Raw genomic sequence first — 24,944 nt, 5'->3', positions numbered from 1 at the left:
CTGACACTTTATTTTGCCTGTTTTCTCTCTACTCCCTTTTGGTCGAGAAGTTTTTCTCAAGCCCTTGATGCCTGGTCCTGGCTAATCCCATGACTTCGGTCCCACGTTGCCAGGGAGATTTAGAATCCTGGGAGACATGTCCCACATAGAGAGGGGGAGGGCAGTGAGTTCACTTGCCGTGTTGGCTTAGAGAGAGACACCACATCTGAGCAACAAAAGAGGGTCTCTAGGGGTGACTCTTAGGCCTAATTTTTTTTCAGTTTTAAGAATGTTTTTATTGACAAATCTTTACACACATACATTGTATACGATCATTGGCTCACAGTATCATCCCTTAGTTGTGTATTCATCACCATGATCATTTTTAGAACATTTGCATCACTCCAGAAAAAGAAATAAAAAGGAAAAAAAACTCATGCATACCACACTCCTTAACTCTCCCTCTCATTGACCACTAGTAGTTCTCTTAGGCCTAATTTTAAGTAAGCTTAGCCTATCCTTTGCAGGGATAATTTCATAGGGGCAAACCCCAAGATTAAGGGCTTGACTTATTGATTTGGTTGTCCCCTCCAAATCACCTTTTAAGGTAATTGGTTTCCACAGATGAGTGAGACCTGGTCCCAGCCACCGAGCAGCAGCAGTTTCCTACAGGGAAAAGGAGCTGGTCATCAACGAGATGCTTGGAGTTAGGGTCACCGCAAAGCCAAAAGAGACATCAAGGAATCTGTAATCGATTTTATTAAACTTCTTTTCCTTCCCCTTTCCCCACCCCCTACTGCAGCAGGAGTCTTCGGTTTTGCCTGTACGTACAAGCCCTGGTCAGAGAGGAAAAGTCCAGAGGTTAGAAAGAGAACCTCAGGCCCCTCCACTTAACCAACCCCCAAACTCCTCATCGATCACCGGCCTGATTTGGCTTAGCCTTTTAGGGGAGTCAGTCGGCAGGGGTCTCTGGGTTTCCCAGGGTTGGTACGTGACAAGAGAGGAGGGAGAGAAGAGAGAAGTTTGGGCTGGAGTGAGGGTAAAATGCAGAAATGGAAAGCATCTGAGAGACACAGATACAGAGGGAGAGACTCACAGAGAGAGGCAAGACAGAGATGGAGAGAGAGAAGGGAGAGGCAGAAGCAGGGAGACAGCGGAAGGAGGAGAGAGTCAGGGATGCAGAACAGGGCTGGTCTTTTTCTGGGTTCTTGGGAGATAACCTCCAAAATTTGGGAGATTTCCCGTGGTAGGAGCTTATTCACAGGGGTGGGTTGTGGGGAGGCTTTTGGGCCACACCTGATGGTTTCTGCTAAAGAGGTGGCTCCCTAGGGACTTTATGCTAACAAGGGGACTCAGGATGGGGGAGGGGCGGCTTCCAGCCAGGTGACACGGGGGAAGGAGGGACTGGGGATGGAGCAGACCTGAGGATTCAACCATCAAAGCCCTAACTCGGTGAAGCCTCCATACCCACTCTGGGAGAGGCTCCCTGGTTGGCCTCACGCATCCATATGCCCAGAGGGTGACAGAAGCTTTGCGTTTGGGCCCCTCCTAGATTTTCCACTCCCACCCCTACCCCCACCTGCCATCTGACGCCTTCCGGCTTGTGGCTTTTCACTCTGATACAACTGTAATGGTAAGTAAAGCACTTTGCTTGGTTCTGTGAGTTGTTCTAGCAAATTATTGAACCTGATGGAGTCTGAGCCCCCCACCCCTCAATCTGTAGCCAGCTGATCAGAAGTGAGGGTGCTCCCGGGGAGACGGGGAGAGACTTCCAGAGACAGGGAGAGAGAGACGGAGAGACATAAAGGCAACCTGGGGGGGCGGTGATGGTAGAATTGGGACCAGGACAGTGGAAGAGCCCAGAAGCCCCGTGGGTGGGGCGGGAATTCTCGGGGAGAACAGGGGCTAGAGGTGGGGGTGGGGGTGTCAGAGATGGAAGGAGAGGCTGACAGGGGCCGGAACGCTCCACCCCGGAGCTGACAGCACGCTGAGTGCTCCCCAGGCCTTCGCCACCTCCCATTTTTGCCTTTGAGGAAACTGAGGCCTGGAGATATAAGGGAAAGGAGGGGAGGAGGCAATGGGAGGAGGCTGAGAGATGGGCAGGAATAGAGACAGGAGGAGAGGGCCTGAGGGGCACAAGCGGCCAAAAGCAGGAGATAAATGAAAATATAATAATGAATCCAGCCTGGGATTATATCCATCTTTATATAGTCACAGCCACTATATATATAAAGGGACCCATGAAAGAAAAAGTGCCAAGAGGCATGGAAGTTACACTTCAGCCCTGGGGTGGGGGGGAGGTGAGAGAGATTCAGAGACCCACAGAGGGGCGGGGGGTGGGGGGGGTGGGGGAGGGGGGCCAGACTGAGAGCTGGTAATGGGGGTGGGGGCTTGGGGGGATGGAAAAGAACAGGCGGAGGGGGAAGAAAGGGGGCAGAGAGAGTGGAAGAGGGGTGGGGCGGGGAAGAGGAGAGGTAAGGGGCTGTGGGACAGAGACAGGAGGAGAGACCGGAAGACGGAGAAGGAGAGAGGGCCCTCGATCAACACCGCAGTCCACCAAATAGGACCCAGACCCCGGGGTGGGGGGGAGTGGGGGGGGTTGGAGAGACGCAAGAGGGCAGACAGGTGGAAGACACTGGAGGGGGGGTGTCCGGCCTGCAGGGGGAGCTCGATGCGCAGGGCAGAGGCAGAGGAGGAGAGAGCCGGGGCTGACGCCAGTGGGAAACAGCTTAGAGGGAGAGACGTCAAGGAAGGGGGAGAGAAGGGGAGAGGGAGGGGGAAACTGAGGCCGATAGGACCATATCTAGAGGAAGAGAGTGGAAGAGGGGCGAGACAGGCAGAGAGGGGGGCAGGGAGGGAAAGGACAGACAGCTGGAGACAGACCAGACAGACAGACCTGGGGAAGAGGGTGCCAAAGAGGGGACAAGAGGGATGGGTGAGCAGAAAAGGAAGAGGCCAGAGGCACGGGGAGAGCCAGGAGCGGCAGCCTCAGAGACAGGCTTGGAGGCGCAGGGGGTGAGCGCCGAGGTGAGGGCTGCTGGCGGTGGAAGGGGCTGGAAAGGGACAGAGCCAGGAGAGGAATGCAGGGAGACAAGACCCAGAAAGAGAGGGACGGGGAGGCCCAGGAGGACCCAGGGAGCAAGCAGTCCAGGCAGGACTGTGGGGTCCCAGGGGGCCTGGCCTGGGGAGGGGCAGGGATGACTCACGAGATGAGGATGACAGCGAAGATGAAGAGAGCCAGACCCACGGATGTCACGGCGCCCAGCACCGCCTGGCTCCTCGGGTACCGCTCCTGGGAGGTGTCATACCGCAGGGCCAGGCGGGGCTGCCGGTCCACTGAGGGGTGGGGGTGGGGGGACCACAACCTCAAAGTAAGCCCCCGCCTTTGCCTCCTGCCCCCGCCTGCCCACCTGGCTGTCTGCGCCAGGCTCCCTCTTCCCTTTTCTGGGATCTGACTCTCCATCCATCCATCCATCCATCCTTCCATCCTTCCATCCATCCATCCAAATTCTGTATCCCAAGCATCTAGCACGGAGCCCAGGACCCAGCTCTGAACCCAACCAGCAGACCTCCCTGCCCACAGGCATCTCAGCTAAGAGCCAGGCACTAACTGCGTGTCTCGCTTGATGGGGGCGGGGTGGGGGTAGTTCACCTCAAAAACCAAGAAAAGAGACAGCATGCGAGGGAGGCCAGGAGCTGGCCACCTCACGCCAAGATGAAAAGTCCGCCCACAGCTTAGCTGGTGACCTGGGAGGTGGCCGTGAGGCCCCTTTCTGCATCCTCCACTCGCCCTCACTCTTTTAAACTGTCAGCAGAGCCTTGTGGCTGCAGAACCCACCTCCCTGGCGCAACCCCCAGCCTCACTCATCTCACTGGACCCGTGGCTTCTACTTGCTCCCTACAGTCTGCTCCTGCGCGGGATAATTCCTAAATCAGCTCACATCCTGCTTGAAGCTTTCCAGTGGTTCCCACCTCGGGGTAACAGGAGAGACCTCACCTGGCCCCCATGTCGCCTGGCCCCCGCCAGCTACTACTCCCCTTTCCTCTGCCCTCCCTGGGCTCTGGCCACACTAGCCTTCTCTTTGCGGCTCAGTCATGCTGGATCTTGGCAGGCACTGTTCCCTCTGTCACTCACACTGATCCCTTCACTCTCTCACTTCCTCCAGGTCTCAAAGGTCACCTCTTCAGAGACACCTCCCCAACTGCGCTCTCTAAAGTAGCACTGCCCCCTCACCCCCAGGCACTCTCCATCACATGTTCACATTTGTTTCCCTTGCAGCACTTATTGCTATCTGAAATTAGTCTTTTTGTTCACATAATTATCCTTGAATTGCTGGTTCCCACCTGGGGATGATTTTGTCCCTGCCCAATCCCCCCTACTCCTCCCAGAAAGGTTGTTATCTGACCATGTCTGGAGACAGCTTTGATTGTCACGACTGGGGAGGGGTGCTCTGGCACCGAGCAGGTAGAGGCCGGGATGCTGCGAACCTTCCCACAATGCACAGCGCAGCCCCCCTCCGTTCAAAGAAAGATCCGGCCCCAAGGTCAGCTGAGCCAAGGCTGAGACACCCTAGTCTAACACCTCACCCCATTAAATTGTGAGCTTCACAAAGGCAGGGACTCCATCATCTCCCCCTGAGGGCCATTGGAGAGCACTCACAATATGTGTGGTAGGTAAATACCTTCCCAAGAGAGAAAACATGTAAATCCAGAAAGGTGGCCCACTCGATACAAGGACGCGCCTTCTTTTCAACTAATTAATGTCATGGGGGAAAACTATAGGAGAAACTCTTCTAGATTAAAAAAGGAAGTCAAAGACAGAACAACTGAATGATATGAAAATTCCCCTCCTTGGGTCCTGGTTTGAACAGAACAACTGCGAAAAATACTCCGGGGGTGATTAGGGAAGGTGGGAGATGAACTTGGAATTATTTGAGAATAGTCTCGGGTGTGGCAAGGGCATGTTGTTTATGTAGCAAAGTGTCCTTATTTTTAGAGGTGTACACTACTTATGGGTGCAATCTCATGATGTCGGTGATTTATTTTTAGATACTTTCACAAAAAAAAATAAAATAGGTGAAGTGCATGTGGGAAAATGGTCATTGTCAACCTAATTTGACAGCAAGTGTGATCAGAGAGGAGGTGACTTGAGGCCTGAATGATGTGAGGGAGTGACAGGATCAGCATGAATGACAGAGAGAACAGCATGTGAGGAGATCCAGCACAATTGTTCAATCTTGATTATACTCTTTTCTCTGTTATAATAAGGATATATTGGAACTTACAAAATATTTTTTTTAAGTCTCTGAATGAATGAATGAGAAGTGCTTGAGTGAGTGCAAATTCAGCATAACCTCTGGACTTTCCAGGAACGGCACTGGCTAAGAGGAAAACTTCTCTAGAACCTACCATTCTGGGATTAAGGAGCATTATAAAGTCACAGAGGAGTCTTCCCATTTAACAGAGGAGGGTCTTAGAAGGTGGAAGTGACTTCTCAGGCCACACTGTCACTGAGTGATAAGGGCAAGATTCGAGGTGGTGTATGGGAGACCTCCAAACCCACATTCACTGGGACACAGCTGTCCTCATCTCTCACGCACCAGTGCCATGTCTTCCCCCATCCCTAGAACCTTACCAAAGCAGTTTTCATGCTTGATGCACCGAGAACAGATATTCTGGCAAAGGAAACAATCCAAGACATCTCCTTCTAGTGTGTCTGGACCAGAGGAGAGGGAGAGAGTGTCTCTCAGAGGATGGGCAATGGGTGGGAAAGAAGAAAGCAAAAGAAAAGTCGGGGTCCCCTGGTCCTCTTGATTTGGGAGGTCCTGCTCCACAGCTCAGTAAAAGGCATGGTCCATGAACATTAAAAATAAACTTTTTATACTTATTTAAGAGCTGAGTTGTGTTGACCCCACATTCTGTTTGTAGACATTTAAGTCAACATTTGTGCATTTTGATTGTGCACATTCCTATTTCTACTCTGCAGTCCCCACTGTGGGAAAGACTGGAGGCACGTGTTCATTCACCTGCCTCCTTTCCCCTATGCACAGAAAAACTACATTTCCCAGGCTCCCTTGCAGTAGGCTGCACCCACGTGACTGAGCTTTAACCAATGGGAAGTGGGAAGAGGGACGAGCGCTACTTCCGGGTCTGGCCATCAACGCCCCGCCCCCATTCTCTCTTCCCTTTCTGAAGCAACCTTGGAAGCTACAAGGAGCCTGGGCCCTGGAATTTGCATATGAGAGAAATAAACCTTCGTTATGTTACACCACTGAGATGTAAGGGGTTATTTATTACTACAGCCTAGCCTAGCCTGACTTGCATACCCCAAAATAACTGTTTTGCAGGTCGTGACCATTTTTCCAAGTGCTGAAAAACCAGCTCTCCCTGGGTACTATGGCATTGGGGTGGGAGAACCACTGAACGGTGTAGGTGTGATGGCAGGGGGCCATGAGATTAGGAGGTGTAGGAGGGTAGAGAAGGGAGAGAGAGAGAGAGAACAAATCCAGGACTCACGGCAAGCTGTGGCATTGCAAGCTGCAAGAGAAAAAGAGCCGAGGTGAGTTAAGTTTGGGTGGCGATTTGAGGAGTTCATTTGGGAGGAAGGGGTGATTCTGGGAAAGGAGAGAAGAGAAAAATGGGGGCAAATGGAAAAGGCCGAGTCTTGGGGAGGTGAGGAAGGAGTTTGGGAGAAGAAGTGGGAGGAGCGAATGCAGGGCTCAAAAGGGGAAGGGGAGAAGAGCTCAGCAGAGAGCTGGGGCCACACCTTTTTCTTCATATTGTTTCAAAACTTTCTTGAGTTCCTCGATCACGCTTCTCCTAAAGCTCACCAGCTCTTCCAGCAGAGGCTCATCTGAGGAGAACAAGACATGCTTTTGGGGCTGGGGGTAGGGGAGGCACCCAGTAGGCCCACTCCCATTGGCAGCTTCCAAGAGAAAGGAGAATGAAGCTCTTTGTTCTTCACCCACCAGAAGTAACTGAGACAAGTTATTATCAGGGTCCACTGGGCAAATCCATGGCCCTAGCAACCCTGGATCTAGTTTCTGAACCACGGTGGGACCTCAGTTACCTTCCTCTGGCCTCAGTTTCCACATTTGGTCAGTGGCAGAAGAAACTGACAATATCCCTTTCCTTCTCTTCTCCTCCCTCCCTTCCCATCTCTTCTTTTATCTACACTCTCCATCACTTCCATCCAGCCTCACGGCTTTATATACTGTCTTGACCTGTACTTGCTGCCCACGGCTACTGAGCTACTTGAAATGGGCTGGTCCGAATTGAGATGTGCTGTTAGTATAAAATACACACCAGACTTCGAAGACCCAGCATGCAAAGTATGTCAATATTATGGGCTAGCGGGGATGGAACTAGTTGACGTTCTTGGAGAGGCTGGCCCCTCTGGGTTTCAAGATTTATCTGACCTAGGAACCCATCTGGAGGTTGTAGGTTTCTGGAAAGTAATACTGCGTGGAACCTTTGCGGAGTTTTAGATAGAGCCTCCTCAGGCTCTCTCTGTCCTTTAGGGTTGGCAGGAGTGGTTTTGGTTGGGATTTGACAAACCACCTCATTCATGATCTTTCTGTTGGACAGCACTGCTCTACATGCGCACAACTCCCACATTTCCATCCCTGGCTCAGACCTCCACAGTCCCGATACCTCTCTCTAACCACCCACCCCAGGCCTCCACTTGGATGTCTCCCAGGCATCTCAGACTCAGTAAGTCCCAAATGGAACTTTGGATCTTTTCCCTCAAACTCACTTCTGGCTCCCCAGTCTCCTCCAGCTAAGCTACTCTGGACTCCTGTCATTTTCTCACATCCCCCATGCAATTGCAGACAATCTTGTTTGTTCCATCTTCAGATCAGATCTGAGAATCAGGTCCTTCTCACCCCTTCCACTGCCACCACCCTGGCTCAAGCCATCATCATCTCTTGGTGGGACCATCACCACCACCTGCTCACTCATCTCTTGGCTTCTCCTCCTTGCCCTGCTAAGGTCTGTTCGCTGCAGCCGAAGGGAAGACCTAAGTCAGTCTGCATCACTCTTCTGTTCAGAACCCTCCCACCAGACCTAGAATGAAAGCCCAAAAACCTTCCAAGGGTTGAAGAGGCCCTACAGATCTACCCGCCCCCTCCCACCTCTAGCCCCTCATCTGCCCCCACCCCCTCACTCCCCTCCAGCCTCTCTGGCCTCCTGGCCTTTATTCGAATATGCCAAGCATTATCCCTTTGGGAGAGGTTCACCTGAGAAGAGCATCTTTCTTCACCTGGGGACTTGGCGGGGGGTGGTGGGGTGGGCTGGCAAATAGCCTAGACTAGCTCCGTGATGTATGATGGGAGCTCGGGCGCCATGGGGCATCACCTTGACCCCTGGAAGGGCTGAAGTCTAAGGACTCAAGGCTATACCTATGAGACTGACCCCCAGTAAGAACCCAGATCGCAAGGCTCAGGTGAGCTCCCCAGGTTGTCAATACCCCCCATGTGCATTGCCCCATATCATCGCTGGGAAAATTAAGTTGTTGACACAACTCCCCTGGGAGAGGACTCGTGGAAGATCATGCCTGATCCCTCCTGGGCTCTGCCCTCTGTGCCTTTCTACTGTTGCTGATTTTATCTGTGTCCTTTTGCTGTAATAATAAACCGTAATCCTGAGTATAACAGCTTTGCTTAATTCCATGAGTCCTTCCAGCGAATCACTGAACCTGAGTGTGGTCTTTGTGGCGCCCAAACACACACACGCACACACACACACATTTAATTGCTTGATCTTGTTTTGTCTCTCTCTCTCTCCCTCTGGCAAATAACTTCTACAAAAGTCAGGATTTTTGCATTTTATTCACTGACGTTTCCCCAGCTTTAGAACAGCATGTAGCAAATTGCCTGGCCTAGAGTACATGCTCCATAAATACACTGAATGAGCATGCGGGATGACTTTTTAAGCTCCGTGCCAGTTAAACTTCTGGGACCATCTGTGTTTCACTGGCACCACTGCAGGCCATGCTGGTGGGCCAGGAGCCTCCCAGGTCCCAGGGCAGAGGGATTCCCTGCTTAGGGGGCCGGGTCTCCCTTCCTAGGTCTCTCATGTCACTGTCCTTAAGGAAACCTCATTTTTCCCTCTGCAAAAATAAGGGTCAGACTTTCCGTCTTACACCAGTATAAAGCCTGTACTCCACATCTTCTGTGAAAAGATGCTCAACATCATTAGTCATTAGAGATTGCAAAGCAAAACTATTCCACATTCCACTTAGAGGAAATATCTAGACTAGGCAAATTCATAGAGACAGAAAGTAGATTGGCAGTTACCAGAGGCAGGGGGTGGGTGGGGGGGGGGGTAGAAAGAACTGAGAGTTACTGCCTAAGGGGGCAGAGTTTCTGTTTGGGGTGATGGAAAAGTTTGGGTAATCGATGGCAGTGGTGGTGGTACAAAATTGTGGGTGTTAATAAATACTACTGAATTGTGGTCTTAATGGGAAATTGTGAATTTTATATGTTAGCTCAATAAAAATTTCACAAAAGCCACCATAAAGCAACAAAAAAACCTAGGGGTCTGGCAGATCGGCCGGCAGGCTACAGTTTTCCAACCTCTGTTCTAGACAGAGGCAAGACAAGCATAATAACCTTAATGGTGAACACTTATTGAGCACTTACTGTGTGCCAGGCTTTGTTTTGAAAGCACATGCACACAAAAAAATAAAAATAAGTAAATAAAAAGTCTATGCACAAACTCATTTATTCTTTGCACTGACCATGAGGTGAGTGCTATTATTTCTCCATGTACAGACGAGGAAACTGAGGCACAGGGAGGTTAACTATTTTGCTTAAAATATGGCTAGTTAGTAATGGAGCAAGAATTTGAACCCAGAAGCAGTTTGTTCTTAGGTCCCCAACCTGACCTCCACCATTTCTCAATAAAGGTCTGGAGTGAAGAGAATAACCCCCTCCCCAACTGAGACTAGTGCTTATCTCTCTGTGTAGGGGCCTGAAGCTGGTCAGAGGGGATTACATACATCTGTATTTTTAAAAGAACATCTTTATTGAGATATCATCCACATATCACACAATTCACTCTCTTAAAGTTTACAATCCAGCAGCTTTTAGGATATTCAGAGTTGTGCAACCATCACCACAATCAGTTTTAGACTAGTTTCATCATCCCCAAAAGAAACCTTGAACTTTGGCCTGTACTGTTTCTTTCCTTTCCTTTTCTTTTTTACTATTCATTATACGGTAGGTTTTCATTATATCTCAAAAAATGAGATAAATTAATTTTTTTTACATAATTCAAATAATTATTTCCTCCTAATTCTTGACTATCACATACTCAGTATAAAAGGTGGGGAGGAGGACAAGAAGTGGAAGATAACAATTTAACAAGCTTAGGTCTCTTCACCCTAGGACAGCCTCAGTATTTTGGTGCTCCTCTTCTGAGGCATTGCTTTATGCAAACTAAACACACACACTCACTCATTTTTAAATGTTAAAGAAATGGCGCTCTGGGTAAGCACCATCCCTCAGGGCGCAGTGAGGCTGCTGGGGCTCGGACAACACCTCATTAGTCCACCAGACCCTCTACTGCCCTCTGCTGGAGAACTGTCAGAATAATCATAGAAATGGTCAATGACTTACCCCTGTGGATGGTGCCCCGGGCACCAGAAGGAAATAGAAGACGTATCTGGGCAGTGTAACCATCACTGAGGACTCCAATGTCTGAGCCATTCGTCTCACGTTTAAATCCTCAGTTCTGTTACTTCCTAGCTGTGTGACCTCGGGCTTGTCACCTAACCTCTCTGAGCCTGTTTCCTCTCTGTAAAATGGAGGTTATGGTAGGACCCATCTGGGTGAATTCTCATATGTTGAGCACTTGGAAGCGTGCCAGACATGCAATAAAGGTCACCTGTATGTGTGCTTGTGTTTCAAAGGCAATGCGGTGTGACCAGCGGAGAGGGGGGAGGAGGTGGGTGCTGGGAGAGGGCTTTCCCTCTTGTAATTGAGAAGTTACGATTTAGGGGATGATTATGGTTACTTAATCATTATATAGATATTCCTTTTTACCTTCTGGTATATTCAAGTGGTCAGAGGGAAATACAGGAAATCTCTGAGCTGTAATCTAGGTGCCCTGATCTCTGATGACCAGTGTATAACTCTCTAGCCTTTATCTTATGATTATAAAAACCCTGTGACCAACCCCCACTTGCATGTACCCCCTTATCCTGTTTTTCAACTTCAGGGTCTTATGATCACTAAAGACAGCCCCTAATATTGATTAATGAAGGGTCCTGAGTCAAGCCAGAATGAATCCACCCCACTTTCAAAGCTAACCTCTTCATCTGGAGCCACTGTGACCATTATCCTAAAACGTGCCCATCTTATGACCACGATAAACCTATCAGAGTTACTGCAGTTCAGGGAGATATATTTTACGCCCATAAGCCATGTGCTCTCCGGCTTGGGCCTAGCAATGAACTCTCGCTTTGAAACCCGGGTGTCTCAGGAATTGGTGATTTGAGGGCATCAGGCAGAGGACCCACCGCTTGTGATCCGCAGCACCCCTAGCGCCTACCTCGCAGGGAACCAGCCTTTATCTTCTGTGCTTGGTTCTCAGTAAAGGACGCCACGACGTCCAGTTCGGCGGGCTCTGGGGGCGAGAGGGGGCGAGAGGGGACGAGCATGCCCCGGGTGCCTGGCACATGCCCCGGGTGCCTGGCACGGCCCAGGGGCGCGCTCCTCTCCATTTTCCCCTAGGCCAGACCCTGCCCCTTCGGGGGTGGGGGACATCCCCCCACCCCCGGACCCCAGAGTATCCCCTCCCACGCGGGCTCCGGGCCGCCCTCTTTGCCTCGCGAGCGCCGGGGCCGCACCCACTCTCCCCACGAAGGCGTTCAGCGAGTAGTCCCGGAAGAACGTCCCCTCCATGCCGAGGAGCAGGGCGTCGGCGCGCCTCTGCAGCCTCTCGACGGTGAAGCGCCCGGGGACGAGCGCCGAGCGCAGCCGCTCCAGGGTCTCCAGCACGGGCGGCAGGCAGTGCAGGCAGCCCCAGGGCCCGCGCGCGCTCAGCCCCAGCAGCAGCAGCAGCAGCGCCCAGGCCGCAGGCATGGCCGCCCGCTGTGACATCACAGAGCACTCCCCCCCGCCCCCCCGCAAAGGCGAGCGGCGCGCACGTGCTGAGCGCCTACTGTGTGCTGGCAGGTGCCTGGGGCTGGGTGGGAGTGGGCCAATGGGGGAAGACACAGACGGTGGGGACAGAACCGCCCTCCCAGGATTTACATTTATCCACTCCATGAATAGTTATTAAGCACCTACTGTGTACCCGACAGGTACCAGGGCCTGGGGTGGGGGTAGGGGCAGTCAGGAAAGATAGGGGCGGTAGGGACAGATCCACCCACCTGGAACTTATGCTTATCCATGCCATAAATACTTATTAAGCGCTTACTGTGTGCGGGGTAATTTCCAGAGGCTGGGGGCTGGGGACAGTCAGGAAACACATGGGCGGTAGGGACGGATCCTCCCTCCTGGAACTTAGATTTATCCACACCACAAATACTTACTGAGCACCTTTTTCACAGGGCCTGCTACTGGGGTTCAGGACAGCAGGGTGAGAGGGGGCGGGGGAGAGGGAGGTGATACCTGGTAAACAACTCGTCAAATAAAAGAATGACCGGCTGCCTGAAGAGCTGGGAAGCAAATAGGCTGGACTGTAGGCTGAGTTTTTGGCAGGCTGGGAGAGGGCTCCGCTGCTTGGTTCTCTGCTGTAGCCCATGCAGGGACCATGTACCCAATAGCCATTCATCCAATTCGATAAACCCACAGGCACAGGCTGGAGAGGACAGAGTAACAGAGATGGATGGATGGATGGATGGATGGATGGATGGATGGGTGGGTGGGTGGGTGGATGGATGGATGGGTGGGTGGGTGGATGGAGGGATGGATGGATGGATGGATGGATGGGTGGATGGATGGATGGGTGGGTGGGTGGGTGGATGGATGGATGGGTGGGTGGGTGGATGGAGGGATGGATGGATGGATGGATGGATGGGTGGATAGACAGGTAGACAGATATCAAGTGGGATACATATAGAGAGATCTATCTAAACTACATCTTTATAATCTATAAACCTATAAAGATACAGCTATAAATCTATATAAACTATAGATGTATAGGTACCTATAATACATACAGAGAGAGGAGGAGAAGGGAAGGGAGAGGAATGGAGGGGAGGAAAGGAAAGACACACTTATATAGAATTCTGTTTTTTTCTCTCATATTTTCTTCTTGGTTTCCCTACTAGCACTAATTGGAATTTATAATTATTTTAGTTTTTTTCTTTCTCCCATACCAGACCAGGAAGCAAGGACTTCCTGCTCGCCCGTGTATCCCCAATGTATGTGTGTGTGTGTGTCTATATTTACATATATGTATCATATTTTATGTTTATATATATATATGTTTTTTTCTCATTCAACTTCAAATTTTATTTTCATTACGTTGGATTTGGCGAAGGGAGGGGATCCTGAATGAATGAACGGATCTGCGATCTTCTGTTAATCTCTCAAACAGAATTGGGGTACAGGTCCAAGTTGTTGTTAAGCCCAGGACCTGTGTCAGGTTCGGAGGAGGCCGACCTGTGCTGGGGGACGCTCTCCTCCAGGACGACGGCAGGATACGGGAATGGAGGGAACCATGGCGGGCTCGGGGGCCAGGGTGCCCAACCTGGCACCTCAGGGCTCTCCAGGTGGATCACATGAGTGGAGTTCATATCAGCTCTTCACAGGGCGTGAGGGCGGCGCAGGCTTGGAGCCGGAACCCGGGAGGTGGAAGGTTGGCCATGCCGCACGCGGACGATGTGAGGCGACTATGTCCTTCCGGCTGTGGTCCATAAGTCTATGGAGGGCCTCTCCAAAAGGGCAAGGCGAGGGTTCAGTTCTTGGCTTCTGGTTGGCCGCCTGGACAATCCAATATAAATCTGTCAAACTTACCGACGTGTGGAGACCTTCTCGCCGGCTCTTCTTTATACCTCTCTTCCTGAGCCCCTGGGAAATGGGTCTCGACAGCACGTGTTTCTTTTTCCTCTGTTTGGGATTCATCGCACGGTTAAAGAATTCCCGTTCCTGAATGAAACTCCAGATTTCCTCAACACTCCAAGGAGACTTTAGCTGACCTGAGGGCTTCTTTGGTTACCGAGTGTTTTCTTCCTTTCCTTCCTGGGGGTTTCTAGTTATTTCAGGCTGAAGCATCGGATCCTCCATTTTTATCCCTGAGTTTTCTCGGGAGACACTTTTCTCTTCAGCCATAGGGTCTAATCCAGGCTGGGCAGGGCAGGCACTTACTCCTGTGCTGTGGAGATTCAGGTAAGAATGGAGGCCCCAAATGTGGACATAAGTCCTTATCTCTATGCTGCATGGAGTCTCTGTATATTTTTGTTCTGATCTATTTGAAAATAACTTGCAGACATCATGACCCTGCTGTCCTAAATTATTCAGCACCTATGAACAAGGACCTTCTCCTACAGATGTCACAACTGTCACCAGCAAAAAAATTTAAGACTGGTTCAATGCCGTCTGATGCCTTCTAACTCTGCTCTGCTTAAATGCCGCCTCCTCAGAGAAGCCTTCCCAGCTTGCCCTCTGTCAACCATCTCTCTTGGTTATTCTCCATCTAAGGGGTCTGGTAACCTTTTCTCTAAAGGGCCACATGGTAAAAATTTTAGGCTCCGTGGGTTATACATCTTCTGTCTTTCTAAGCCATGAAAACAGCCACCAATGATATGGAAATGAATGAGCAGGAGTGTGTTCCAATAAAACCTCATTTCTGGACCCTGAAATTTGAATTTCACATATTTTCAAACATCATAAACTACTCTTCTGATTTTTTCCAGCCACTTAGAAATGTGAGCACCATTCTTAGTGCACGGTCCACAGATTGCCAGCTCCTGCTCTCATTCAGTATCCTGCTGGTTTCTTTCACAGCACTAATTACAATTTATAATTAATTCTTTTTTTCTTCCTCTCTCCCACACCAGATCAATAAATGCCTTGAGGCCAGAGACTGAGCGTATCTTGTTCACCAGTGTATCTCTGACACCTGGGAGGGAACCTGGCACATGGTAGGTGTTCCACAAATCTTTGAAAAAAAAGCCAGTCCCCCTTTCTGAGCCTCAGTTTCATCCTCTGTAAAATGGGGGGAATCTTGTCTGGCCCAGTGCTGTCCAGCATGGGATTACTGGCCACGTGTGGCTACTGGGCCCTTGAAATGGGGAGAAAGTGCAATCGAGCTACTGCACTTTTAATTTTAATTAATTTAAAAAATTTAAAAAATAGATCCTTGACTTATTTTATTGGGAAACTTTTTTGCTCGTTTGTTTTTTTGCATGGGCAGGCACCAGGAATCGAACCCAGGTCTCCGGCATGGCAGGCGAGAACTCTGTCTGCTGAGCCACCCTGGCCCGCCCTTCTTGGGGAACTTTTAAGCATGTTTGGAACAAACTTGGGGGTGCGAATCTACTTCGTTAAGTATGTTTTATGAAAACTACATCTAGATAAAATATTTGTAATGAAAACAGCCTCGGCTTTGACCCGTGCTGTCCTATGAACATTTTGAAGAAATAACACAAAAACATTTTTTAAAAAAAGGTAAAATAGCTCACATAATTTTTATATTGATTTCATTTCAAAATGATATTTCGGATAGTATTGAATTAAATAATATGTATTATTAGAATTAATGTCACCTGTTCTTTTTTTTTTGCATGGGCAGTCTCTGGAAATAGAACCCGGGTCTCCAGCGTGGCAGGCAAGAACTCTGCCACTGAGCCACTGTCGTCTGCCCTGTTTCTTTTTACTTTTTAAAATGTGGTTGGCGGGGGTGGGGGCGGGGGAGGGCGGTGTGTGTGTGTGTGTGTGTGTGTGTGTGAGGGTAGCTTAGCTTAGTGGTAGAATTCCCATCTGCCATGTAGGAGACCTAGTTTCGATTCCCGGCCCATGCACTTCCCCAAAACAAACAAAACGATGACCCAAACAAAACCAAAAATTCAACAAGTCGTCCTGCAAGAAGGGGATACTCACGTGGCAAAAGAATGAAATGTGATCCTGCCATAGAGCATACAAACAAAAAAATACGAAATCTAAAATGTGGTTGGGAGAATATTTGAAATGGCCTCTGGGGCTTCCACTGTATTTCCATTGGGCAGCATTGGTGTAGAAGGTACCCAGTATAGAGCATTTGGATTGGACCGGATGTGATTCAATTAGCCAGGGTTAATTGGGAAAATGACCTCCCTTCAGACCACAAGGGGGTGGGGCTTGCCCGAGTGAATTCTCTCCTGCGTCCCACCTGAGATGGTCTCTGGACGCCTCTCCCTTCCCCGTTGTAGTACTAGCTAATGCAGTGGAGATAATTTGAGAAATGCACCTGAGATAATTAACCTGCGTGTCCTTTTCCTCTTTCCCCATTACCGTCCCCTGTTCTGGCAGCAAGTCCAGAGCCGGTATTTGCTCTAAAATGGAACTGTCAGAATGGGAGGGAAAACAAAGGCTGTGGATGCCTCAGCTTCTAATTCCCAGAGCCCCAGGTCCGGTTGTGAGGCAGGAAGAAGTAGGAAGTACTCCCGGTTTTGTTTCCATTTTGCAGCCATTTCTCAAGAGCGATTTGGTAAAATCGGATTAAATGAAGTATTCCCAGATTTCAGGACCCGGCGATTCCACCATCCTGGGTACAGAGGCGGAGCAAATTCCCTCGCTTGCCCACCAGAAGCGAAGGTGTTCGTTCCAGCAGTGTTTACGGTGGTGGAGAGCTTAAAGCAATCTGGGTGTCCTTCCTGGAATAGGCAGAGGAGCCGTGCCCGCCCGCAGGAGAAAGCCCTGCAGCTGCTAGAAGCCATAGATGGAACTGTGCACGCAGCAGCGCAAGTGGACCTGAGTGAAAACCACACACAGCAGGCCTGGAACTCCTGCAATTGAGGTAAATTTAAAACTCATGCATCTCAAACAAAAGCACAATCTGCACAGAGCATCTGCAGAAAAAAAAAGCTACAGGTATAAAAAAGGGTAAGTGAAACCTCATAAAATTAGCACGGAATTGGGTGTGAACCTATGCCAGGATCAGACTGTGCCTGGGCCAACTCAGGCAAATTAATTAACTTCTCTGTGCCTTGTTTGCCTCATCCATAGAATGGGGTCATGTTTGAACTTACACTTACAGGGTTGTCTCGAGGATTAAATAACAAAATGCATAAAGAGTTTAGAATAGTATATAGCAAGCATTACTGAAATGCTGGCTCTTTTTTCTGATTTTTGTGATCTGAGGATTATGATTACCTTACTCATCTGAACTTGAGGTTATTAAACATGGAAGGGGAAAGCAAGGCCCTCTGAGTTGGGACAGGGGCAGTGGTGGTGGTGGGGAGAAGAGATTCAAGAAACAGAGAGAAGGATAGATTTGAAAGTGACCGTGGAGGCTTGAGCTGTCCAGCCCTGCCCCCCTGGGCACAACTCAACCAGGAGTGAGAGGCTATGAAAAATGTCTGTGTTGTTAGTCAGGCTGGGCTGGGTTATGCTGCTACAATAGACAATCTCAATATTTCAGTGGCTTCAGCTGTTTCAAATGGCAAATTTGTTCCCTCCATATCATTATGGTTGGTGGTCAGGACCTGTAATTGTGGCAGATAAAGGGGGAAAGGAGAGGGAAACCTATACTCATTCTTTTTTAATTTTTATTGAGAAACTTCATGCACATACTGTCCATACATGGTGTGCAATCAGTGGCTCACGATATTATCACATAGTTGTATATTCATCACCGTGATCATTTTTAGAACATTTGCCGCACTCCAGAAAAAAGAAATAAAAAGAAAAAACTCACATATCCCTTACCCTTACCCTCCCTCTCATTGACCACTAGTATTTCAATCTACCCAATTTATTTTACCCCTTATGCCCCCTATTATTTATTTTTATCCATATTTTTTTACTCATCTGTCCATACCCTTGATAAGAGTAGCATCAGGCATAAGGTTTTCACAATCACAGTCACACTGTAAAAGCTGTATCATTATACAATCGACTTCAAGAATCAAGGCTACTGGAACACAGCTCTACTGTTTCAGGTACTTCCCTCCAGCTACTCCAATCACCATAAACTGAAAAGGAATATCAATATAATGCATAAGAATAACCACCAGGATAACCTCTCAACTGTGTTTAAAATCTCTCAGCCACTGAAACTTTACTTTGTCTCATTTCTCTCTTCCATTTTTTGGTCAAGAAGGCTTTCTCAATCCCATGATGAGACTCCTGGCTCATCCCAGGAGTCTTGTCCCACGTTGCCAGGGAGATTTACACCCCTGGGAGTCATGTCCCATGTGGTGGGGAGGGCAGTGAGTTTACCTGCCGAGTTGACATAGACAGAGAAGCCCCATGTGAGCAACAAAAGAGGTTCTCTGGGGTGACTCTTAGGCATAGTTATAAGTAGGTTTAGCTTCTCCTTTGCAGGAATAAGTTTCATAAAGGGTGAACCCCAAGATCAGGAGCTCAACCTATTGATTTTGTTGTCCCCACTGCTTGTGAGAATATCAGGAATTCCCCAAATGGGGAAGTTGAATATTCCCTCCTTTCTCCCCAGTCCCCCAGGGGACTGTCCTAGTTTGCTAGCTGCCAGAATGCAATGCACCAGAAATTGAGGAGCTTTAAAAGAGGAATTAATTAAGTTGCAAGTTTATAATTCTAAGGCCATGAAAATGTCCCAGTTAAAGCAATTCTATAGATATGTCCAATCTAAGGCACCAACAAGAGTTTACCTTCACTCAAGAAAGGCCGATGACGTTCAAGGTTTCTCTCTCAACTGGAAAGGCACATGGCAAATTAGCGACTTCTGCTGACTTTCTCTCCAGGCTTCTTGTCTCATGCCGCTCCCCCAGGGGTGTTTTCCTTCTTCATCTCCAAAGGTCTCTGGCTACGTGGGCTCTCGTGATTCTTCTAGTTTTGTCGCTCTCTCCAAAATGTTTCCTCTTTTAAAGGATTCCAGTAAACTAATCAACACTCCCCTGGAATGGGTGGAGTCACATCTCCCTGTAAACAAAAGTTAATACCCACAACTGGGTGAGTCACATCTCCGTGGAGATAATCTAATCAAATCTCCATCCTAAAGTGCTGAATAGGGATTAAAAGAAATGGCTGCTTCCACATGATGAATCAAGATTAAAACATGGCTTTTCTAGGGTACATAATCCTTTCAAACCCGCACAGGGACTTTCAAAAACTTCTTTATTCACTGCCCAAATTACTGTGGGATAAATCAGGACGTCACACTAATCTGGACAAAGTCTCACGCCCTATTCAAGATTCCATGTACTTATGGTGTTCAACTAAACTGACCGTACATGTTAAATTAGGTAAGTTGCTACCCCAAAAATAAATTTTCCACCAAATAAACATCTTTCCCTTTGGTCTCACACAGAAGTTTGAAATTTTAAAATATGGATTATATCATCCTTTACCCTGTATTCTGATTTACCTTAGTCCTATCCAAATCAGCTTCATTAATATCTCTAGTCGAAGTCTGACCACTTTTTCAACTTTTTCAACAGTTGCTATATGGGGTAATTCTGACTTTCAAAGCTTCCATGCTCTAACTCTGAGTCTCAGGGGTCACATAAACACCCAACGTTTCTGGGAACGACCGGGTTATATACCAATAGCTCAGTATCTCAGGATTTAGAAATAACAGTTACAACTCCTCAATATACGTGACTGTTGTAGGAGCTTAAAATCTAGACGCTTTATGATAGGCCCCCACCTGATAACTCATGCTCTTGACTTCCAGTCTATGAGTTTGTACATTATAGTTAATCCACAAGAGTGAGGCATGATAATATTTGTCTCTCTGTTCCTGACATTTCATTCAACATGACATGTCCTTAAGGTTCATTCACCTAGTTTCATGCCTCACAACTTCATTCCTTCTTGCAGCCACTCTCTAGTCCTTTGTAGGTATACACCACAGCTCCCCCTTCCATTTTGCAGTCTTTGTACCCTTAGGCCACCTCGATCTGATGCGAATCTCAAATATTGCCACCAGAAACACCAGCCACACTCATTCTTGAGTGCTTCTGCCCACAAAGGATACCTGCTGTTTGAGCAGATAGAGTCCCATGGCCACATCCAACTTCGGAAGAGTGAGGACGAGCGAGCCCCCATGCACCTGGAAGGAGAGAGCCAGAAGAGATGGCTCTTAAAGTTCAGGGATCTGAGATGACACATACCTCACGTCTGGGGGTGGCTCAGGGAGCAGGTGAGCCTGTCGGAGAAATTCCCTCACACCCTCAGGGTGGGACAGCATAACAGTTATCTACTGCTGCGTAACAAATTGTCCCCAAACTTAATGGCTTACAACAACAATATAATTTATCATCTCACAGTCTCTGTGGGTTGGGGGGTTGGAGGCAGCTTGGCTGGACAGTTCTGGCTTAGAGTCTCAAGAGGCTGCAGTGAAGATGTCGGCAGGTTTTACAGTCATCTGGGGGCAAGACTGGGGCTGGAGAGTCTACCTCCAAGATGGCGCCTTGGTAAGTTGGTACTGGCTCTTGGTAGAAGCCTCAATTTCCTATCAGGTGGAGCTGCCAATGGGCTTTCGAGTGTCCTCCAGCTGTAGTGGGCGGCTCTCCCCACAACGCACATTCCAAGAGAGCCAGAAGGAAGCAGCCATGTCTTGTAAGGCCTGGTCTCAGAAGTCATGTTTCATCCATTACCACTTTCTATTTGTTAGAAGTGAGCCATTAAATCTGGCCCATGTTCAAGGAAAGGGGAATTAAGCTCTATCTTTCAAAAGGAGGAGGATCAAAGGATTTGTGGATATATATATATATATATATTTCAGTTTTTCATTTAGAGAAGTTTTAGGTTTACAGAAAAATCATGTAGAAAATGCAGAGTTCCCATATACCATCCCCTCACATGCACAGCTTTCCTTATCACTAATGCTTGGCATTTGTGCGGTACCTTTGCCACAATTGATGAAAGAACATCATTATAATTATACCAGTAACTATCGTCCAGTGTTTGTGTGGTACAGTCTATGTTTTAAAAATTTCTATACTAGTAACATTTATACACATTCAAATTTCACTTTTTCATCGCATCCAATTACATTATTAGTGGCAGGAATTACATTCACAATGTGGTGTTACTGTCACCACCGTCCATTGCTAAAACTTTTCCCACACTCCAAACAGACACTCTGCCTTAAGTCCCACACCCCAAACAGACACTAAGCCTTAACTCCCCATTCCCCATCCTCACCTGGCCCCTGGTAACCTGTATTCTCATTTCTGACTCCCTAAATGTGCTGATTCTAATTAGATCACTGCAGAGGTTATACAATATTTGTCCTTTTTTTTTTTCTGCCATGCACTTTGATACTTTTTATTCTATTTCACGTCTTTTTTTTAGGTTGCTTTAATGTCTTAAATTGATTTCATGATCCACACTAATGAGTGGTAACCCAGTATGAAAAACACCATTTTTGTCACTGTTTTCTCAAACATGTGGAAATCGGAGATGTACTTTGGAAAGATACGATGAAGCAAAAATAATTAAGAGACCGGGCGGGGGAGTGCATCAGTGACACAAGATAGTGAGTAAATGGAGAAAACATCTCAGGAGCCTTATTTAAAACAGAATATTTTGTACTTATTAGGATATACAGAGAAAGGGAGAGAGAGGAACCCGAGATAATGCTATGGTTTCAAACCTAGCTGAAGCGCTTGCAAAGGAAAGGTACGTCTGGAGAGAAATAAACATATGTGTACATACCAGCGTCGACTCTATTTTGGACAAAGTGTTGGTGAGATTTGGGGGAAACTGATAGCAGGTAAACGAAACTGAAACACAGAAGTTGGTTTCAGAGCCAAGCAAAAATTAAAGGGGTTAACCTGGGCTAGGACAGTTCAAGTTATTAGAGAAGATGAGAGGGCCCAAGAAAGAATATAGAGAAGAAAAAGAAGAATGAGGGAGATGCAACTTAATGTTAGGAGAAGAAAAAGGACTTGAGGGACAAAAGTTCCATGGGGGGTGGATTACGAGTGGCAATTGAGGTGGAAAGATGTGGACTCATAAAACAGCACTGAATTTGACTGAAATGAGCAAATCACGTTTGCTGAGTGATGGGAGAAGCCAAATGTAAAGGGTTAAGCAGTGAGAATGGTAAGAAAGTGAAATAAATTCACGGTCATCCCGACCCCTCCCTGCTGTCGTCTTGCCCCAGAAACCCTGGCTGCGGTTGCAGAATTTCTTTTCTTTTGGTCTTGGGGCTGCACGGCCCTCCAGATGGGAGTGAGTAAGTCAGACTCTTCTTAGGTGAATGTCCTCGTCCCAAGGTAAAAGTCTTGTTGGCCTCGTTTGCACCATCAGCTCTGGCCGGCACCAGCGCCGAGCTTGTCTGTGCTCCCCACCACCCCCCCTGGCCCGGGTGTGGGAGGCGAAGGCAGTGAGCGTCTCCTGGGCGGTGCGCTCGCTGCCCGTCTCTCAGCAGGATGTGCCCGCAGGGGTCGGAGCCGTCGGGTGTCACGTCCGAGCAGTTGAGGTTGGTGGAGTGGACTTTCTCGCTGCCCGCTGGAGGAAGGTCCTTGTCAACTCCACTTTCTTCTGGAAGGGACAGAGCTGAATCCAAACCTGCTTAGCAGACCGGAAACCCAGGCGAACCAAGGCTGCCCCTGCCATGATGACTTCTGCTCTGGAATATTTGTCCTTCTGTGACTGGCTTCTTTTCACCCGACACGATGTGTCCCAGGTTCATCTGTGTTGTCACATGTTTCAGGACCTCGTTCCTTTTTGCAGCTGAATGATACTTGATCGTATGGACAGATCACAGATAGACACTTGGGTTGTTTCCATCTTGTGGCAATTGAGAATCATGCCACTGTGGACATCGCTGCACAAAGGTCTGTTCAGGTCCCGACTTTCAATTTTTTGGGGTGTATACCTAGAAGTGGGGTTGCCGGGCCATATGGAAGTTCTCTCCAGTCATGGCAGATTAAAACTCCCCCCTATTCCAGTGGGACCTCATTTAAACTGAACTAACTCCATCTGCAAAATGCCCCCTTTGCAAATAAATTTGTCCTCACAGGTTCCAGGGGTCAGGACTTCAACATATCTTTTTGGGTAAGTTTTCCTGGAACGTGGGAGAAAAGGAATGGGAGGAGGGACCCTGAATAGGATTGAATTAAAAAATTGGAAATGGATGAGAAATCACTGAAATTGATTATGTCTGCCTGAGCATCACAATTGGATTAAGTTCTCTTGATCAGGCAAAATGGGAGCCTTCGAGCCTGAAATTAAAATGAGGCAGAGAAAGTAAATAGTAACTAACAGTGAACAAGCATTTACTAAGTGCCACACACTGTACTTGGAATTTATAGGGCTTAACTCATGTGATTTCTCGAAACAACCTTACCAGGTTAATAAAGTAATAGTAACACCTAACATGTGTTGAGCATTTAGTAAAAGTCAGCCACTTTCCTAGCATTTTACAAGTGTCTCTCATTTAATCCTTGGACAACTCAGGGTACTGTTATTATCCCTATTGACCTAGAAGGAAACGGAAGCACAGAGAGGTTAAGTAACTAGCCTGAGGTGGCACAGCAGGTAGGTGGGCGAGCTGGGATTTGAACCCAGGCAGTCTGCTTTCAGTGACCAGGCTTTTGACTGCCTCGCGATCTTGTAACAGGTGTTATGTTTTATGCGCAGCAGAGTTGGTGACAGTAAAGAACTGCACCAGCCTCTTTGATATGTTGTGAGGATTTAAAGCAATTTCCATAAAGTGTGTCTTGCCGGCAACAGCGCAGTGCCTTCTTACACAGACCTCGCACCCTCACCCCCACCCCCACCCCGTTTTAAATCCAGGAAACTGAAGCTGAGCGTGGTGAAGCCTCTTGCTCCGGGTTGTAGTGGTAGGGACAGGGGTGGGAGTGGGGCCAGGGGACTTGCCAGAGAGTCCCGCTGAGGGCGCGGAGAAGGCCAGGGAGATGCTTCGCGGGATTTGGCTTCGGTCCATGGAGGAGGTGGGTGGGGGGATTGCGGGAGGGGCTCCAGGGCTGGGGTGGGGTGAGGAGTGCCTTCCCAACGTGCCCCCTCCCAGCCCCCTCCCCCGGCCGCAGAGCTGCGGGAGCAGCGGCCTGCTGTGGAAGGCGCCCCCACGTCCGCCCCGCGAGGGGGGTCCCACGGCTCTGCCTGCCGCGTCCCAGGCGCCGCCGTGAGGCTCAGCGCGGGGAACGGAAGAGGCGGCTGCCCGTGAGGACAGACCCCTGGAATTTCTGTGGGTATGAAATTCACAACAGCACCAGGGAGAAAACAGGCGGATCAAAGGGTGGGCCACGGACTCGCGTGGAAATCCCTCAGGAGATGGTACCCGCATGGCCCTGGACACTGCAGGAGAATGCCAGTGCAACCCCGCCAGTGCCACCCCACACTCCCTAGAACGGCTCTTACTCAAATAACATTTAAACAAAGGAAAATAAGAGTTGGAAGGGATGTGGGGCTGCTGCTTGTGCCAATGTGAAATGGCCAGGCCACCACGGAAGGAGGGCTGCGGGTCTTTAAAAGGCCTGTGTGGGGTGACCGCTGGCCCCAACGGTGGCACTTCCTGGAGTAAACCCAGAGAAGGTGACCTCGGGGTCTCAAATAGGGGCTTGTCCACCAGCGTCTACAGTGGCCTCAGTCACAAAGGCCAGAGGGTGGGAATCCACCACGGGGCGGAGGGATCAGCACAGACTGTCCCCACCCTGGCTTAAGACCTCATGGCTCATTCTTCACAGCACCCGGCGACAGATGTGGCAACCCCATCACCAGATCCCAGATGAGGAAACTGAGGCACAGGGAGGTCGGAGAACTGGCCCCAAATCAAACAGTGAGTCCATGGTGTGGCTCGAATTCGACCCAGGTGATTCTCTGTTGTGGAGCCATGCTGTGAACTGTGGGCTGTTC

The 24,944-nt window shown here is 48.9% G+C and overlaps 1 protein-coding gene and 1 long non-coding RNA gene across 3 annotated transcripts; one reads left to right on the top strand and one right to left on the bottom strand.

The window, feature by feature from the left end:
• Positions 1-720: 720 nt before the first annotated feature.
• On the bottom strand, positions 721-12,068 carry IZUMO2 (IZUMO family member 2). 2 transcript variants are annotated; one of them, XM_077131062.1, is made up of 7 exons: positions 11,834-12,068; positions 11,536-11,610; positions 6,746-6,832; positions 6,496-6,516; positions 5,615-5,695; positions 3,186-3,315; positions 721-815 (listed from the first exon to the last, which is right to left on the bottom strand). In XM_077131062.1, the coding sequence occupies exons 1-7, from the start codon at positions 12,066-12,068 to the stop codon at positions 773-775; spliced, it is 672 nt and encodes a 223-aa protein (XP_076987177.1). In that variant the 3' UTR covers positions 721-772. The 2 variants fall into 2 exon arrangements, with proteins under 2 accessions (XP_076987177.1, XP_076987178.1); XM_077131063.1 differs by lacking the exon at positions 6,496-6,516.
• An 82-nt stretch (positions 12,069-12,150) lies between these two features.
• Positions 12,151-22,161, top strand: LOC143658799 (uncharacterized). The gene is made up of 4 exons (XR_013163326.1): positions 12,151-12,289; positions 14,993-15,076; positions 16,600-17,015; positions 21,661-22,161. It is a non-coding gene; the product is annotated as an uncharacterized LOC143658799 (long non-coding RNA).
• The last annotated feature ends 2,783 nt before the right edge of the window (positions 22,162-24,944 follow it).

Source organism: Tamandua tetradactyla, chromosome 16, assembly GCF_023851605.1.
Source record: "Tamandua tetradactyla isolate mTamTet1 chromosome 16, mTamTet1.pri, whole genome shotgun sequence".
Lineage (NCBI taxonomy): Eukaryota > Metazoa > Chordata > Mammalia > Pilosa > Myrmecophagidae > Tamandua > Tamandua tetradactyla.
This window is presented reverse-complemented; position numbering and strand designations above follow the sequence as displayed.

Bases quoted from the DNA above. Each gene is read 5' to 3' on its own strand.
- IZUMO2 (XM_077131062.1), bottom strand. From the start codon at position 12,068: ATGCCTGCGGCCTGGGCGCTGCTGCTGCTGCTGCTGGGGCTGAGCGCG. The intron at 5,696-6,495 runs GTGAGTCCTGGA...CCTCTGGTCCAG, and splicing joins TTGCAATGCCACAGCTTGCC to ACACACTAGAAGGAGATGTC. The intron at 816-3,185 runs GTGAGTCATCCC...CTCTCTGACCAG, and splicing joins TTCGCTGTCATCCTCATCTC to GGCTTGTACGTACAGGCAAA.